This window comes from Panulirus ornatus, chromosome 33 (assembly GCF_036320965.1).
Source record: "Panulirus ornatus isolate Po-2019 chromosome 33, ASM3632096v1, whole genome shotgun sequence".
NCBI lineage: Eukaryota > Metazoa > Arthropoda > Malacostraca > Decapoda > Palinuridae > Panulirus > Panulirus ornatus.
Window position 1 is genome coordinate 12,790,139 of NC_092256.1, and position 17,934 is coordinate 12,808,072.

Consider the following 17,934-nt stretch of genomic DNA (forward strand, 5'->3'; position numbering starts at 1 on the left):
ATACATTCCTCATAGCAAACACCTGATCCACACATCCTCTACCACTTCTGGAACCACACTGCTCTTCCCCAGTCTGATGCTTTGTACATGCCTTTACCCTCTCAGTCAATACCCTCCCATATAATTTCCCAGGAATACTCAACAAACTTATACCTCTGTAATTTGAACATTCACCTGTATACCCTTTACCTTTGTACAATGGCACTATGCATGCATTCTGCCAATCCTCAGGCACTTCACCATGATCCATACATACACTGAATATCCTTACCAACCAATCAACAACACAGTCACCCTCTTTTTTAATAAATTTTACTGCAATACCATCGAAACCCGCTGCACTTGCTGGCTTTCATCTTCTGCAAAGCTTTTACTGCCTCTTCTCTGTTTATCAAACCATTCTCCCTGCCCTCTCATTTCGCACACCACCTAGACCAAAACACCTTATATCTGCCACTCTATCATCAAACACATCCAACAAACCTTCAACGTACTCACTCCATCTCCTTCTCACTTCACCACTACTTGTTATTACCTCCCCATTTACCCCCTTTACTGATGTTCTCATTTGTTCTCTTGTCTTATGCACTTTATTTACCTCCTTCCAAAACATCTTTTTATTCTTCCTAAAGTTAAATGATACTTTCTCACCCCAACTCTCATTTGCCCTCTTTTTCACCTCTTGCACCGTTCTCTTGACCTCCTGCTGCTATCTTTTATACATCTCCCAGTCATTTGCACTACTTCCCTGCGAAAATCATCCATATGCCTCTCTTTTCTCTTTCACGAACAATCTTGCTTCATCATCCCACCACTCACTACCCTTTCTAATTTACCCACCTCCCACCTTTCTCATGCCACAAGCATCTTTTGCACAAGCCATCACTGCTTCCCTAATTACACCCATTCCTCCCCCACACTCCTTACGTCATTTGCTCTCACCTTTTGCCATTCTGCACTCAGTCTCTCCTGGTACTTCTTCACACAAGTCTCCTTTCCAGGCTCACTTTTACTACTCTCTTTACCCCAACATTCTCTCTTCTTTTCTAAAAAACCTCTACAAATCTTCACCTTCACTTCCACAAGATAATGATCATACATCTCTCCAGCTGCCCCTCTCAGCACATTAACATCCAGATTTCACACACCTATCAATTAACATGTATAATCCAATAATGCTTTCTGGCCATCTCCTCCTACTTACATACATATACTCATGTATATCTCTCTTTTTAAACCAGGTATTCCCAATCACCAGTCCTTTTTCAGCACGTAAATCTACAAGCTCTTCACCATTTCCTTTTATAACACTGAACACCCCATGTACACCAATTATACTCTCAACTGCCACATTACTCATCTTTGCATTCAAATCACCCATCAATATAACCCAGTCTCGTTCATCAAAGCTGGTAACACACTTACTCAGCTGCTCCCAAAACACTTGCCTCACATTATCTTTCTTCTCATGACCAGGTGCTTAGGCACTAATAATCACCCATCTCTCTCCATCCACTTTCAGTTTTATCCATATCAATCAAGAGTTTACTTTCTTACCCTGTCACATACTCCCACAACTCTTGCTTCAGGAGTAGTGCTACTCTTTCCTTTGCTCTTGTCCTCATACTAACCCCTGACTTTACTCCCATGACATTCCCAAACCCCTCTTCCCTTTTACCCTTGACCTTTGTTTCACTCAGAGCCAAAACATTCAGGTTCCTTTCCTCAAATGTACTACCTATCTCTCCTTTTTTCTCATCTTGGTTACATCCACACACATAGACACCCCAATCTGAGTCTTTGAGGAGGATGAACACTCCCTGCATGACTCCTTCTTTTGTTTCCCCCTTTTAGAAAGTTAAATATACGGAGGGGAGGGTTTCTAGCCCCCCACTTCCGTCCCCCTTAGTCCCCTTCTATGACACGTGAGGAATACGTGTTAAGTATTCCTTCTCCCATATCCCCAGGAATATAACAGATCAACATTTCCTATTGGAAGTCAGTTTTAAGAAAGAAACTGTTCAGGATTTTATAAAGAATGTCCTGATTATTATCACATAATGAGTTGAGATGGTCCTTTCATCATTTTTCCTTGTATCTCTTGTAAGTATTATGGAAAGTTTCAACCATAAGGCAACTTTTGACATTTTGGAAACCCCTTCCCTCATTATATCAAGGATATTTGGGTTGAGCTTTTGTGTAAATGATTATTATTACTATTAGGTTACTTGTGTTCTGAAAATAACTGTCGCAAGATAACTCTTGGGGAATATCAGATATGTTTTCTATAACTCTCTACAGATGAAAGTATTGTTGGTGTTGTTTCTCTCTGTATATGGCACCACGAGCATTTATATATATTTGTAGATGACAACAAAGCAACTCATCTTTTAGAAGCAGTGCAAGTGTCTGGCTTATATCTGCTTGCCTTTGCACAGTTTTCACCCCAGTATTCTGAGCAATGATGAACATGAAAGTGATGACTATGCAGACACAAGTAAAGATAATACTTCATCTAAAGAAGACACAAGCTCCAACTTATATAGTCCAGCTTATGTTATGGGTTGGACCACAGTAAAGACAACCTTTACTTATTGCCTTAGCCCACCCATTTTTTTGCTGGTAATGACACTGTTAGTTACACATTTTATGAACATCAAAATGTTGTACAGTATATTTACAATTTCCCTGACATAGTAATGAACTAGTTGACATGATAGTTATGAGAGAAGCTGATAAGAGCAGCAAAGATTGATGGCAGTATTACCAAATAATGAAAATAATGATTAGGTCCCTATTACTTGTAATTGAATTTTAGGATTTATGCATATCTTTGACAGATAAATAGATAGATAGATAGCATTACTTAGACATTTTTTATCTTTTACAATATAAAGTTCTATAGAGTACATTTTCTGCTTTTAACATTTGTTTTTGTATTTACTAAGATAAACTTGAATCATAGTGATTGTGTATTTCAGTATGTAATGTTTTTGAGAATGATAATATTTGTACACAAATATTTTGTTTTTATGTATTTATCTCAAAGCTGAATGGAAATAGATCAAATTTTGGAACAAAATTTGAAATAAAGAGTAAGGGAAAGGTTAGTTAAGATTGTTTCATTTTTGTCTTCAGCTGCCTGCTGAAAAGTAATCTTTGCATAGATATGCAGTTATATATCTATTCATATCTGCATAGAAGTAGAATTTTGAGTTTAACTACTGTGGCTTATGGAATAGTATTGGCATAGATAAATATTTTAATGCATTTTGTTTGTATCTGTGAATTATTTATTTCATTATATACTTTCGGGATTTTTTGCATGTATGTTTATTTTAATGTTTTGTTGCAGTATACGCATATGTTTATCATGATCATTTATGCTTAGAATGAAACTTTGACACATGTATTACATGAAAAGGTTAATGTCATTTCACTTGAGCATATCCTGTGATGCCTTTTCCTACTAATACAGCTGATTACTTAATACTACATTTATCTCACTGAACCCTTGAAAGTTGGTGTGTAATGTTGGAAATCTTTGGGGAGTAATCTTTCAAGTTAAGTGGTTCATAAAATGCTAAGTGAAGGTTATCATGCTAGAATGCCTCACAAAATTGATTTTGATGTAAGTAACAGTTGAATGATATTGGCAATCATAAACACTGGTCAGATTAATTTAGGTAGAGCTCTTTTTTTTTTTAATGATATGAGCTTCAGTCACAGTCAAAAGTTGTCTTCAAAGCCAGGTCATGGTAAAAAGATAGGAAAGTAGAAGAGGGCAAATAATCAAGGTGTTTTTGAGGAAAAGGAAAATTAGTTTTCAAAAGGAGGCTTTTGCAGCTGTTTGTGAAGTTACAAGAAGGTAAAGAGTGTCAAAGTTAAAGAAATAGATATCAAGTGGCTCTCCTGTGAGTTATCAGTAATCACATAGCAGTCATTATTTGAGTATTATACCATCTAGTAAATGGCTGGGGCATACAAACAGCCAGTTCTTGGGAGCAGAAGACTGAAAAATATATTTAAAAGAGGGAGAACTTCAGTGTAGCGCAAGTGCATTATAGTTTGAGGATAGACTGTGAGAGTTTTTAAGTTAGAATGCTTTTGACTTGACTATCAAGTAGGTATGTAGTGTGCCAGTTGTATTGCATACAGAAGAGCTTAGTGTTCACTCTTAAATTACTCCCTCCATCTTCTCACAACCCCTTATAGGACTGCTCCTCTCGTTTCATGATGATTTATAGCTTTTCATTTTTTGTTTACAATCTCAGTTGATGTTCTTTAATCCCTGAGCACTCATAATCTTGTTCACTCCAGACCAGTATTTAAAAAAAGGTAAGTGTTATGGGAGCAGCTGAGTGTGTCAGCAGTTTTGATGTATGAGACTCGGTATTAGTGATGGGTCATTTAGATGCGAAGGTAGGTAATGTAGCAATGTTGGGTGTAATTAGGGTGCATGGAGTATTCATTGTTATGATTGGAAATATACAACTTGTGGTGTTGTGGACTGAAAAAGGATACCTGGTTTAAAATGAGGATACACACGAGTATATGTATGTAAGTAGGAGAGATGGTCAGCAGGCACTATTGGATTACGTGTTAATTGAAAGGTGATTATAAGAAAGACTTATGGATTTAAATGTGATGAGAGGGGAAACAGGTGGGATGTCTGATCATTGTCTTATGGAGGTGAGGTTGATGAATTGTAGAAGTTTTCAGAAAAGAGAAAACTGCGTCGGGGAACAGATGCGTTGAAAATGAAATGCTTGAGGACTATATGCGGTGAAAGATAGTTTGATTGAGTAAGTAATGAAAGGTCAAGAGAGAGGTGTGATATGGAAAGTGTGGTTGAGGGAGCAGAAGAGGGTGTATTGAAATGGTTTGGATATATGGAGAATGATTGAGGAAAAGTTGACAAAGAGATATATTTGTAAGAAGTGGAGGTAACATGGAGAATAGGAGATGGAAGATGGAGTGAAAAAGATTTTGAGCGGTCAGAGCCTGAACATATAGGTGGGAGAAAGGCGTATATGGGATAGAGTAAATTGGAACGATGTGGTATACTGTGGTGGACGTGTTGCCAGTGGACTGAACCAGGGCATGTGAAGCATCCGGGTTAAACCATGGAACGGTGCATGGGGCTTAGTTGTGAATAAGGAACTGTGGTTTTGGTGCATTACACATGACAGCTGGAGAATGGATGTAAGCAGAGATGGTGATCAGGTATGAAAAAAGATGTATATGAAACCTAATCCTTGAGAGGCAAATCGCAAACTAGCACTTCATCTTCAAGAGTGAACTGCAAGACCCACACAGCAACCAACTCTGGCATGTATTGGAGTAGGATCCATACCAACCACACCAGCCCATCCCCCAATCTTGAAGCACTTCTGACCCATTCCAATGATATCTTTTCCAAAGAACAATAGAAAATACCAATGGGACATTACTCAAAAATTGGCCACTAACCAATGATACCCCTAAACAAGAAAGCCATGAAAAATTATATAAAGGCCATCAAGAAACAACTGCTTACTCACCCTTTAGTTCCACTGGTAGAGTCTGTGCATTTTAAACCTAAAAGAACTTTGGCCTCACACCTAGCAAACTTTACTCACAGCCCCCCACCAACCCACTACCACCACCACCAACAACAACAACAACAACATAAACAAAACACTTTGAAATTACCTAACAAGCAGTAAACAACAACCCTCCCAGCTCAGTGGTGCACCCCCCACCTTTAGACATACCTCATTGTATTTGATGAAAAGTGTGATACCATGTGCACTACTTGCAGAGGGCAACATCATTCGATATTTTGTGGGAAATAGTGAAGATGTTGGGTAATCAAATGTGTTGTTCGATATGCCTATCATTTTCAGCTTTCAAATCTCTTTAGCTTAATTATTTGATAATTGCAAGGTTATACTCTATATTGAAACCATATTGTATGCCGTATATAATACATATGCCACAGATTATATAGATGAAGTTTTTTATTTGTAAGAAGTTAGTCTAAATAATACATATGTGAATTAAGTTTTCTAGATTGATATCTCTCCTTGTTCTCCAGTTGCATTCTGTATGTGTTTTTTATGCTCATCAGGTATGTCCATTTGCTGTCTAATGTAATAGTGGCACTCTTTGTTGGGATTCCACTGGAGATGGTTCACCATTGGTGGCGACTTCTGATTCTCTATGTTGCTGGTGTTCTTGCTGGTTCCCTGGCTGCCTCCATGTTTGATCCTCAAGTAAGTATTCTTCCTTGTACTGTAGTTTGTCTTAGGTACTTGTGTACTGAAATACTACAAAATGCTTGTGTACAATCTCATAACTGGGAAATTATACTTTGACCAAATATTTAAGCCAGTGTGTACAAATTTTACATGAATCTACAGTTTGCATTTAAAAGTATTGTCTGCCCCCATATATTTTCAAAGATGCTATATGGCAAAGGTTTATTGTGGGTACAAGCATATGACAGTCTCTAGGTGACATCATCATTCATCTAGTTACTAGGACTAATATTTTTGATTATTTGAGCTCGAGCAACGTGCTTCAGTGTGCCTCAGGCTATCTCGAGAGAATCCTTTTCATTCTTAACTCTTCGTAGCTGCCACTTCATTTTGGGAATTTCACCATTAGGCACTGTATTTCTTGCACCTGTGCTTCAAAGTGGTTAGCTCTTACCTTTTTAAGGAGGAGAAAGTCTGAATGCTCATCAGCAAGCAAGACATTGTGGGTAACAAGATTTCAAAGTGCTCCGGGTGCTAAGAATGCATGAACAGGTGGCTGCTTCCACAACACCTTATAAGTGTCTTGCCTCATTCAGGAGATCAAGACCTTATGGTACCAAAACATGAACCTAAATTGTTTCAGGAACCTTGCCAGTTCCTTGCCTAGACATGTGCTGATGGTAGTCAAGGCCAAAGGAAATGGGACAGACTACTAAAATGTAAGTGTAACATTGCCTTTGAAAACATATGGGGAGGTGGAAAAATTTGTATGCATACACTTTAAGTTCTCAAATTTACTAGTCAGAAGTTAAGTTCACTATATCTAAGTGATATAGAATTGTACTACGTGCTTGTGTATGTAGTTTCTGCAGGTACTACATACAAACCTGTTCACTGATTAAGTTTTCAAGGTTAGGAATTTGAAACTCGGGTCACAATGTGGGTTCTTAAAATGTTACTAAACATTTGTTGAATTCTATATTTGTAATTTTAGAAATCTGGGAGTGGACTTAGCAGCAAGTGGAACTTGGAAGTGGAAATGATTCATAGGGTAGGGGAGGGGGCAAAAGTTCTGGGAGTGATGAAAAATGTGTGGAAAAAGAGAAAGTTATCTCGGAGAGCGAAATGCGTATGTTTGAAGGAATAGCGGTTCCAACAATATTGTATGTTTGCGAGGCATAGGCTATAGATAGGGTTGTATGGAGGAGGGTGGATGTGTTAAAAATTAAATGTGTGAGGACAGTATGTGGTGTAAGGTGGTTTGATCAAGTAAGTAATGAAAGAGAAAGAAAGATGTGTGGTAATAAAAAGAGTGTGGTTGAGAGAGCAGAAAAGGGTGTGTTGAAATGGTTTAGACTTATGCAGAGAATGAGTAAGGAAAGATCAACAAAGAGGATATATGTGTCAGAGGTGGAGGGAATAAGGAGAAACAGACCAAATTGGAGGTGGAAGGATGGAGTGAAAAAGATTTTGAGCGATTGGGGCCTAAACATACAAGGGGGTGAGAGGCATGCAAGGAATAGAGTGAATTTTAACGATGTGGTATACAACTGACACTTCCTAGGCCCTCTCATCTCCAACAGACTGCTAACTTGGCCCTTTCTCCAAAACTTGCATTTACCTCCCAAACTACCCCATCCATAAATGAATTACACAACCATGGGGACATCACACACCCCTGCCACAAGCTGACCTTCACTGGGAACCAATCACTCTCCTCTCTTCCTACTCATACACATGGCTTATGTCCTTGGTAAAAACTTTTTGCTGCTTCTAGCAGCTTACCTCCCACACCATATACTCTAAAGACCTTCCACAAAGCATCTTAGGATTAAAGTCAGGGATTGGTGAAAGGATAAGAGCTAAGGAAGGAGTAGCACTACTCCTGAAGCAGGAGTTGTGGGAATGTGTGATAGAGTGTAAGAAAGTAAATTCTAGATTGATGTGGGTAAAACTGAGGGTGGATGGGGAGAGATGGGTGATTATTGGCTTAATCATCTGGTCATGAGAAGAAAGATGAAAAGCAAGTGTTTTGGGAGCAGATGAGTGTGTGTATCAGCAGTTTTGATGCACGAGACTGGGTATTAGTGATGGGTGATTTAGATGCGAAGATGAGTAATGTAGCAGTTGAGGGTATAATTGGAGTACATGGGTATTCAGTGTTGTGAATGGATATGTTGAGCTTATGGATTTGTGTGCTGATAAATGACTGATGATTGGGAATACCTGGTTCAAAAGAGATAATATATAAGTATACATATGTGAGCTGGAGAGATGGTCAAGGGGCTTTATTGGATTATGTGTTAACTGCTAAGCTTGTAAAAGAAAGACTTTTGGATGTTAATGTTCTGAAAGGGGTAGCCGGAGGGATGCCTGATCACTGTCTTGTGGAGGCGAAGGTGAAGATTTTTAGAGGTTTTCAAAAAAGAAGGGAGAATGTTAGGGAGAAGAGAGTGGTGAAAGTAAGTGAGCTTGGACCGGACACTTGTGTGAGAAAGTACCAGGAGAGATTGAGTGTCGAATGGCAAAAGGCGAGAGCAAATGGTGTGAGGGGAGTGGGTGAGACATGTGTAAACGATGCATGTGGCATGAGAAAGGTGGGAGGTGGGCAGATAAGAAAGGGTAGTGAGTAGTGGGATGAATAAGTAAAGTTGTTAATGAAAGAGGCATTTGGATGATACTTACAAGGAAGAATTGCAACTGACTGGGAGTTGTATAAAAGAAAGTGGTGGGAGGTCAAGAGGAAGGTGCAAGGGTTGAAAAAGAAGGCAAATGAGAGTTGGGGTGAGAGTATCATCAAACTTCAGGGAGGATAAAAAGATGTTTCAGAAGGAAGTGATTTACACTCATAAGACAAGAGAACAAATGGGAACATCAGTGAAGGGGGCAAGTGGGGAAGTAATAACAGGTAGTGATGAAGTGAGAAGGAGATGGAGCGAGTGTTTTGAAGGTTTGTTGAATGTTTTGATGATAGTGTTTTTGTTGGGGTGGCGTGGTGGTCAGGGATAGTAGTTTGGTTAAGGAAGAGGTAGTGAAAGCTTTGCAGAAGATAAAATCCAGCATGGTATTACAATAGAATTTATTAAGAAAGAGGGTGACTTTGTATGTATGTATGTATAAATTTTAGCTTTCTTTTTTGTATTCTTAAGAATCTTTAATCTTCCCACAGTCCTACCTTGTTGGTGCATCTGGTGGTTGCTATGCACTGATTGCAGCACACTTGGCTAACATCATCCTCAACTGGGCAGAAATGCCATTCAACTGGGTCCGACTGTTGGTGCTGGTGACATTAATGACTACGGACATTGCGGTGTTTGCATACATGACCATAAATGAAACAACCACACGTGTAAGTATTTTTATATTTGCTGTTTCATCCCTTCTGATTTTAAGTTCACTTTTGTAAAGTGGGATTTGATTTAGGTTTAGTATTTGTATATTCAAATAGGTGTTCATTAACTGAATTTTTTGGCTTTTAAGATACAAGTTATATAGTGAGTCTAAACAGTAAGAAACTAAAGAACCACAATTAATCCTTAGACAGCGGACAACATCATTTGATGTGCTGACTTTTTTGTGGCACATTCACAGGCCAAGAAAGTTGAGAGTAAATGTGAATGAGTGCAAGGTTATTAGGTTCACTAGGGTTGAGGGACTAAGTTTATTGGTATGTAAGTTTGAATGGAGAAAATTTGGAGGAAGTGAAGTGTTTTAGATATCTGGGAGTGGACTTAGCAGCGAATGGAACCATGGAAGTGGAAGTGAGTTACAGGGTGGGGGAGAGGGCAAAGGTTTTGGGAGCAGTAAAGAATGTGTGAAAGGAGAGAACTTTATCTCGGAGAGCAATAATGGGTATGTTCGAAGGAATGGTAGTTCCAACAATATTATATGGTTGCGAGGCATGGGTAATGGATAGGGTTGTAAGGAGGAGGATGGATGTGTTAGAAATGAAATGTTTGAAGACATGATGTGGTGTGAGGTGGTTTGATCGAGTAAGTAATGAAAGGGTAAGAGAGATGTGTGGTAATAAAAAGAGTTTGGTTGAGAGAGCAGAAGAGGGTGTATTGAAATGGTTTGGTCATATGGAGAGAATGAGTGAGGAAATATTGACAAAAAGGATACATGTGTCAAAGTTGGAGGGAACAGGGAGAAGCAGAAGACCAATTTGGAGGTGGAAGGATGGAGTGAAAAAGATTTTGAGTGATCAGGGCCTGAACATACAGGAGGGTGAAAGATGTGCAAGGAATAGAGTGAATTGGAACGATGTGGTATACCAGGGTTGTCGTGCTGTCAATGGATTGAACCAGGGCATGTGAAGCATCTAAGGTAAACCATGGAAAGTTTTGTGGGGCCTGGTTGTGGAAAGGGAGCTGTGGTTTCGGTGCATTATACATGACAGCTAGAGACTGAGTGTGAAATATATATCGATATGTATATGTGCATGTGTGGGCGTGTATGTATATACATGTCTATGTGGTGGGTTGGGCCATTATTTCGTCTGTTTCCTTGCACTTCCTCGCTAACAAGGGAGACAGCGACAAAGTATAATAGATAGTTGAATATTTATTTATTTATTTTTATCATACTTTGTTGCTGTCTCTGGTATTAACGAGGTAAAGCAAGGAAACTGATGAGGGATGGCCCAACCCACCCACATACACATGTATATACATAAATGCCCATACATGCACATATACATATACATACATTTCAGCTTATACCTACATGTATATGAATAGACATATACATATATACACATGAACATACTCATATTTGCTGCCTTCATCCATTCCCTTCACTACCCTGCCACACTTGAAATAGCTTCCCCCTCTCTAGCGAGGTAGCGCCAGGGAAACGCACACCAAAAAAGGCCATATTTGCTGACACTCAATCTCTAGCTGTAATGTGTAATCCACTGAAACCACAGCTCCCTTTCCACACCCAAGCCCCACAGACATTTCCATGGTTTACCCCCGATTCTTTTTTTCATACACACCATTTCCCATGCTAACAAGATAGGATTAAGAACAGAGGACTGAGCCTTAGAGAGAATATCCTCATTTGGCCCCTTCTCTGTTCCTTCTTTGGGAAAATTAGAAAACAGGAGGGAAGGATTTCCAGCCTGCCACTCCCTCCCCTTTTAGTTGCCTTCTACGACATGTAGGGAATACGTGGAAAGTATTCTTTCTACCCTATCCCCAAGGATAGCTGTCATGTGTAATAGTTTGAAACCACAGCCCCCCATCCATATCCAGGCCCCACAGACCCATCTATGATCCACCCAAAATGCCTCACATGCCCTGGTTCAGTCTACCGACAGCACACCAACCCCAGTATACCACATCATTCCACTTCACTCTGTTTTCTGCACACCTTTCTATTTCCTATTACTTCAATCAAATATGCAGTTGGGGGAATAGGTAATGTGAACTTACTGGGTAACATATAAGAACTGATAATGGACTGGAAATGAGTGCTTACCTCATCTAACATACTGTTTAGAAAGGTTGTATAGAACTAGGAATTCCCTTCTCATATATGGGTCAGTGCTGTAATGAGTATGACTGTTGCTTTTGTAAGACTTGTGTAGTTTTGTGGAAGACAAGCAAAAAAAGAAAAATTGTTGCAAGATATATTTTGATAGAAACTGATACAGAATAGGCCTTTACACTTTAGTTTATTTAAAAAAAAAAAACTAGTGATAACATGAAATTTGCATTACTCCCTCAACAGGTAAGCTATGTGGCTCACCTTGCTGGATTTGTCGTTGGATTATTACTGGGAATGGTGACCCTGCGGAACCTTCGTGAGCATCGATGGGAAATAATTCTGAAGTGGCTTGGACTTGCAGTCTTCTTATGCCTTATTATTGCAGCTATTGTCATTCAGGTTGTGTTCCCAGATGTAGTAGGTCTCTATCCACCTATGCCTGCTCGGCAACCATTTCAGAATCTGATGGCGGAAAACACCAGTGAAATCATTGTCTAACCACAAACTTTTACTGCTTTTATGCAGTGTAATTGCTGATGGATTTTTAGGGCAGCTTTGAAGTACAATTATTCAGTGTCTTTCACATTATATGAGAAAGAATTTCCATTAATTAGACCTTATTGGAATGCTGTTTTGCACAATATTCCTTACTTTATATTGTATTTTTGTTATAGATTTTTATGTAGCATTCTCTTATATCATTTAAGAATCTAGATGGAGAGGAAATAGTAGTAAGATTATCAACACATTTGATGTCTTTTTATAACATTATTACATGTAGTTGTTATCAGTTATTAACAACTTTGAATCTCACCTTAACTGTTTCCGTATATGTAGTCTTTATGGTATCTGTGGTATATTTAAGGAAGGAGTTTTGACAAGTTCATGTTAACATAATCTTTTTTGTTTTGATAAGATTACAAATCAGACTGTCAAAGTAATGCTTAAATTTCTTTATATATGTTTTAATATATATATATATATATATATATATATATATATAGAGAGAGAGAGAGAGAGAGAGAGAGAGAGAGGAAATAATCTTGAGTAGTCTATAATTATACATAAGAGGAGGTAAAATTATAATCTCATGTATTAGTCCCATCCAGCTAATGCACATTTTAACAGTTGGGTTCATGGTATCTTACAGTTGTAATCATACGATGAAAATGTGGAAAGTAGTGTTTTATATTTATGTATACAGTGATTATTTAAAAACATGAGCACTTTTTTGTGATAATAATCCAGTAATTTTATGATAAGTATACGTGTGTTTGTATGCATTTTTAAGTGCTTTTTCCTTAGTGATAAAGCAGTTCTTTATATGGCAGAAACATGAATCCCTCTGTTCATTGTACTTTTCATTATTGTAGTACTTCTATCAATGTAGCTATATCTCTCATGCCTGTTCCCTCAGGGAATTTCTTAAGGAGATGGCCTTGGAAAAAGAGTCTCCGTAATGGGTGAACTCAAATGCTGCTACTTTGCCTTTAGTGCCTAACTCTTAAGAGGCCACTGGCAGAAGGCAAGTCGACCCTTGTATATCACGTCATTCCATTTCTCTCCTTCCTGTTCATGCCTTTCAGATCCCAGCCACTCAGAATATGTTTCACTCCATCCTTTTATCTCCAGATTGTTCCCCCTTTCTCCTTATTCCCTCCACCTCTTACACATATATCCTTTTTGTCTACCTCTCCTTACTCATTTTCTGTGCATGTCCAGACCATTTCAGCACACCTGCTTCAGCTGTCTCAGCTACACTTCTTATTACTGCATATCTCTCTTACGTTTTTATTGCTTGCCCAATCAAACTGCCTCACACCAAATGTTGCTCTCAGACATTTCATTTCTGACACATTCTTCCTCCTCTGCACATTCTGTTCTATAGCCCATCCCTTGCAGCTGTACAGCATCTATGGGACTACTATACCTTCACACGTGCCCATTTCACATTCCCAGATAATGACCTTTCTTTTCACACATTCCTCAGCACCCAAGAATCTTCCACATACACACACCCACCCACCCTTACTCACCCTATGACCCACTTTCACTTCCATGGTTCCATTAGCTGTCATATCCACCTTCAGGTATGAAAAACACTTTACCTCCCTAGATTTTCTCCATTCACACTCACACCTCAGCTAACCCCTCTCTTTTCCCTGGTAGACCTAATGACTAAACTTGCTTTTATTCACATTTACTGTCGACTTCCACTTTTCACACACACTCCCAAACTTCTGCAATTTAAATCTCGAACTGCAACCAGTGCTGTGTCATTGGCAAACAACTGACTCCTCCTCCTCTTCATCCAAGACCCTTTCAGTTATCTCTACCACATCCATATACAAATAAGCATCAATGGTGACATCACACACTCATGCCACAGACCAACATTCACCTGGAAGCACTCGCTTTTCTCGCTTTCTACTCATACATGTGCCTTACTGTCTTGATGAAAACTTCTTACCACTAATAGTAGCTTTCATCCCACACTATATATTTGCAAGACTTTCCACATTGTATGCTTTCTTTAGATCCATAAATGCCACATGGAGATCCTTCTTTTTCCACAAGTATTTTTCACACTCGTTCTTCAAAGCAAGCATCTGATCCACACATCCTCCACCTCCCCTGAAACTATATTATTCCTCCTGAATTTGATGCTCTTTATGTACCTTCACACTCTCGTGTACAACAGCCCCCACTCCCATCCCTTTTAGTCACCCTTTATGACAAGCAGGAGATAAATGGATGGTATTCTTCCTTACCTCTCAGTTTTACTAGATAGATTTTTTAGCAAGTGCACATGGTAAAAAAGTATCTTGCAGATGGGTCTGATGATTTATGAAATGATTAATACAACTGACATTGTCTCAGTACAGTTGATAAACATGAACACAAGACAAATTTCCTAACAATTATGGTAAACCCACTTTATGAATATTTCCATGGAAATGTTAAAACAGTATAACATTTATTTTGGTAGATAACAGGAAATGTTAACAATCATTATATTATGATATTAAAGCAGGGCCTTGTGATATCATATTGTTTTACACAGAAAGTGGTAAGATACTTTTTTACCATCATACATTATTTTGTCATGATATTTATTCAGTGATACCTTATTTATCATTGCAAATTATCGTAATATAGAAATAAAACCTCTTAGTCAATGAACTAATAGGATGACAACCATTTGTAGATTAGGAGAGAATGGTGTTAGCTTTTACTTTTAAATTTAAACCTGATTAATGTTGTTTTAATGGAAATGGTGGGTAAACAAGGTAGATTTATTCAGATTGACAGAATTCCTGTGCTCAGGAGCCACATATAGCTTTATGAGATTCCTAAAGCCTTTTCATGTACATCATACCAAATGTGAGCAGCCAAAACTACAAAATTAAGAGTTTGCATGTATATGTGCATATACAAACAAGACATTTAACTTTGCTGCAAATACAAGACACAGTGCCTTACATTATGTCTTATGTGCTTGTTAGCCAGCATTCCTGTTTGATTAACTTTCCCAAAAAAGTACATTTAAGGGAAGATGAAAGTGGATAAGCTAATTTAACTCCAGTACCACAGCAAATAATGAAAGTAGTATAGAGTAACTGTACAAAGATTTCTTTCTTCTTGATGAGCAGTCTTGCTTATACATCACACACACAGATTGAGAAATGATGTCCAGTTGCTAGGATCTTGGGTATTGTAGTGAAAGATAATGTGAAATTTACAGTGATGGAGTGGGAATATGGGTACCTCTAGCCTTAGACATGGAGGGAAAGTAAAGGAGGATTGGTTCAATGAAAGATGTCAAAAAACAAAGGAGCTTTGAGCTGTACTACAAAAAAAGATTTAGGCAGCACTTCTTTTAGCCAGCATTTGTAAAACCACTCTCCATGACTCCCACTTTGCATACCACCTCAATCAAAACATCCTACATCTGCCGGTCCATCATCAAACATATATAACAATCCTTCAAAATACTTGATCCATCTCCTCCTTACTTCAGTGCTACCTGTTGTTATTTCCCCTTTTGCCCCCAGCACTGTTGTTCCCATTTGTTCTTTTGTCTTTTGAACAGTGTTTACCTCCCTCCCAAACATCTTTTTATTCTCCTTAAAGTTTACTGACACTCACTCACCCCAACTCTCATTTGCCCTCTTTTTCAACCCCTGTACCTTCCTCTTGACCTTCTGCTACTTTCTTTTATACATCCCCAGTCATTTGCACTCCTTCCTTGTAAGTACCACCCAAAAGCCTCTCTTTTTTTATTTATTTTTTTTTCACTAGCACTAGTGACAAAGCAAAATAAAAAATAAAATAATATATATATATATATATATATATATATATATATATATATTTTTTTCTTTTTTTTTTCATACTATTCGCTATTTCCCGTGATAGCGAGGTAGCGTTAAGAACAGAGGACTGGGCCTTTGAGGGAATATCCTCACCTGGCCCTCTTCTCTGTTCCTTCTTTTGGAAAAAAAAAAAAAAAAAACGAGAGGGGAGGATTTCCAGCCCCCCGCTCCCTTCCCTTTTAGTCGCCTTCTACGACACGCAGGGAATACGTGGGAAGTATTCTTTCTCCCCTATCCCAAGGGAAATATATATATATATATATATATATATACTATTTATTTGCACTACCTCGCAAACGTGGGAGACAGCAACAAAGCAAAATATATAAATAAAATAACTATTTACTTATTTATTTTGCTTTGTCGCTGTCTCCCGCGTTAGCCCACATACACACACATACACAGATATACATATCAACATATACATACACACACACAGACATATACATATATACGCAAGCACTACCCTGCCCAACAGGAAACAGCATCGCTACCTCCCACTTCAGCGAGGTAGCACCAGGAAAACAGACAAAAAAGGCCACATTCATTCCCACTCCGTCTCTAGCTGTCATGTGTAATGCACTGAACCACAGCTCCCTATCCACATCAGGCCCCACAGACCTTTCCATGGTTTACCTCAGATGCTTCAGTGCCTTGGTTCAGTCCATTGCCAGTACGTCAACCTCGTTATATACATATATACACACAGCTGTGTATGTATGTCTTTATATGTATGCATATTACATGTATGGGGGAGTATGTATATGATTGGATGGGTCTTTCTTTGTCTGTTTCCTGGCACTACCTCGCTGACACAGGGAATGACGATCAAGTATAATAAAACATGTATATTATGTTTTCATACTTGTCCACTGTTTCATGTGTCAGCAGATGAGAAAAGGCCTCACTTGCTCACATCCATTCTCTGCCCGTCACAAGTAATGCACCAAAACCACAGCCCTGTCTACAAATATGCCCCATAAGCCTTTCCACGGTTTCATCTGGCTTGTTCATATACCCTAGTTCAGTCCATCAAGAGCACATTGCCTTCTGTATACCACATTGCTGTAATTCACTCATCTCATGCATGTGAGAGATGCCCTTGGCAAAGTTAGGACTTGTGTCTGGTCTTGAAAGGTTGTATTATATTACTTTCTGACTTTTGTCTTTATAAAATGATATTTAGGTGTTTTACTACAGCATCCAATATATTATTATTACTCATACTCCCATGATTAATATATTTAGTAGTGTATTATTTATGAAGATATCAGAAATATTTCATATTTCTTTTTATTTTGATGTGATAGGAAGAAAGTGTTAATGTATTTCATTATATATCTGATACCAGTTTCTTTGACATAGTGTGTGTAATTAAAAACTTTTATATGTTTTATTGTTTTATAGAATAAAAGATTTGTAATATGATTTTGTACGAAAAGGATATTGGATTTTTATTTAGCTTTTATTAAGGCATCGGAGATATAGATAGGTAGATTTGGCAAAAAAAGTGACAGAAGGTCATGAAGAAAGTGTAAGGGCTGATAAAGAGGAAAAATGGGAGTAGGGGTGTAATTATCACAAATTTCAAGAATACAAAGGTATTAGAGCAGTAACAAATTATTAGGTCCTTTCAAGGCAGTTTGTTATAATAGAGGATATCAAAAACTCAGATAAGAGTTAAAAGTTAGAAGGTACGAGATAATTCAAATAAAATTATTACTGTGCTATGATGGCACAAATAATGAAAGTTATGGACTTGAAGCTAAGTATTTATCCAGTCTGTTTGTAAACTTACCTGCAGTTCTGCTTTCAATCATTATAAT

At 38.2% G+C, this 17,934-nt stretch overlaps 1 protein-coding gene across 1 annotated transcript in view; it reads left to right on the forward strand.

Moving 5' to 3' along the window:
- Positions 1–17,550, forward strand: part of LOC139759470 (rhomboid-related protein 2-like) — a 34,516-nt gene extending 16,966 nt beyond the window's left edge. The window contains exons 6-8 of the mRNA XM_071681631.1: positions 6,113–6,257; positions 9,412–9,591; positions 11,976–17,550. Coding sequence (XP_071537732.1) covers positions 6,113–6,257; positions 9,412–9,591; positions 11,976–12,230 — 580 coding nt within the window. The 3' untranslated portion in view covers positions 12,231–17,550. The remainder of the gene's footprint in view (positions 1–6,112; positions 6,258–9,411; positions 9,592–11,975) is intronic.
- The last annotated feature ends 384 nt before the right edge of the window (positions 17,551–17,934 follow it).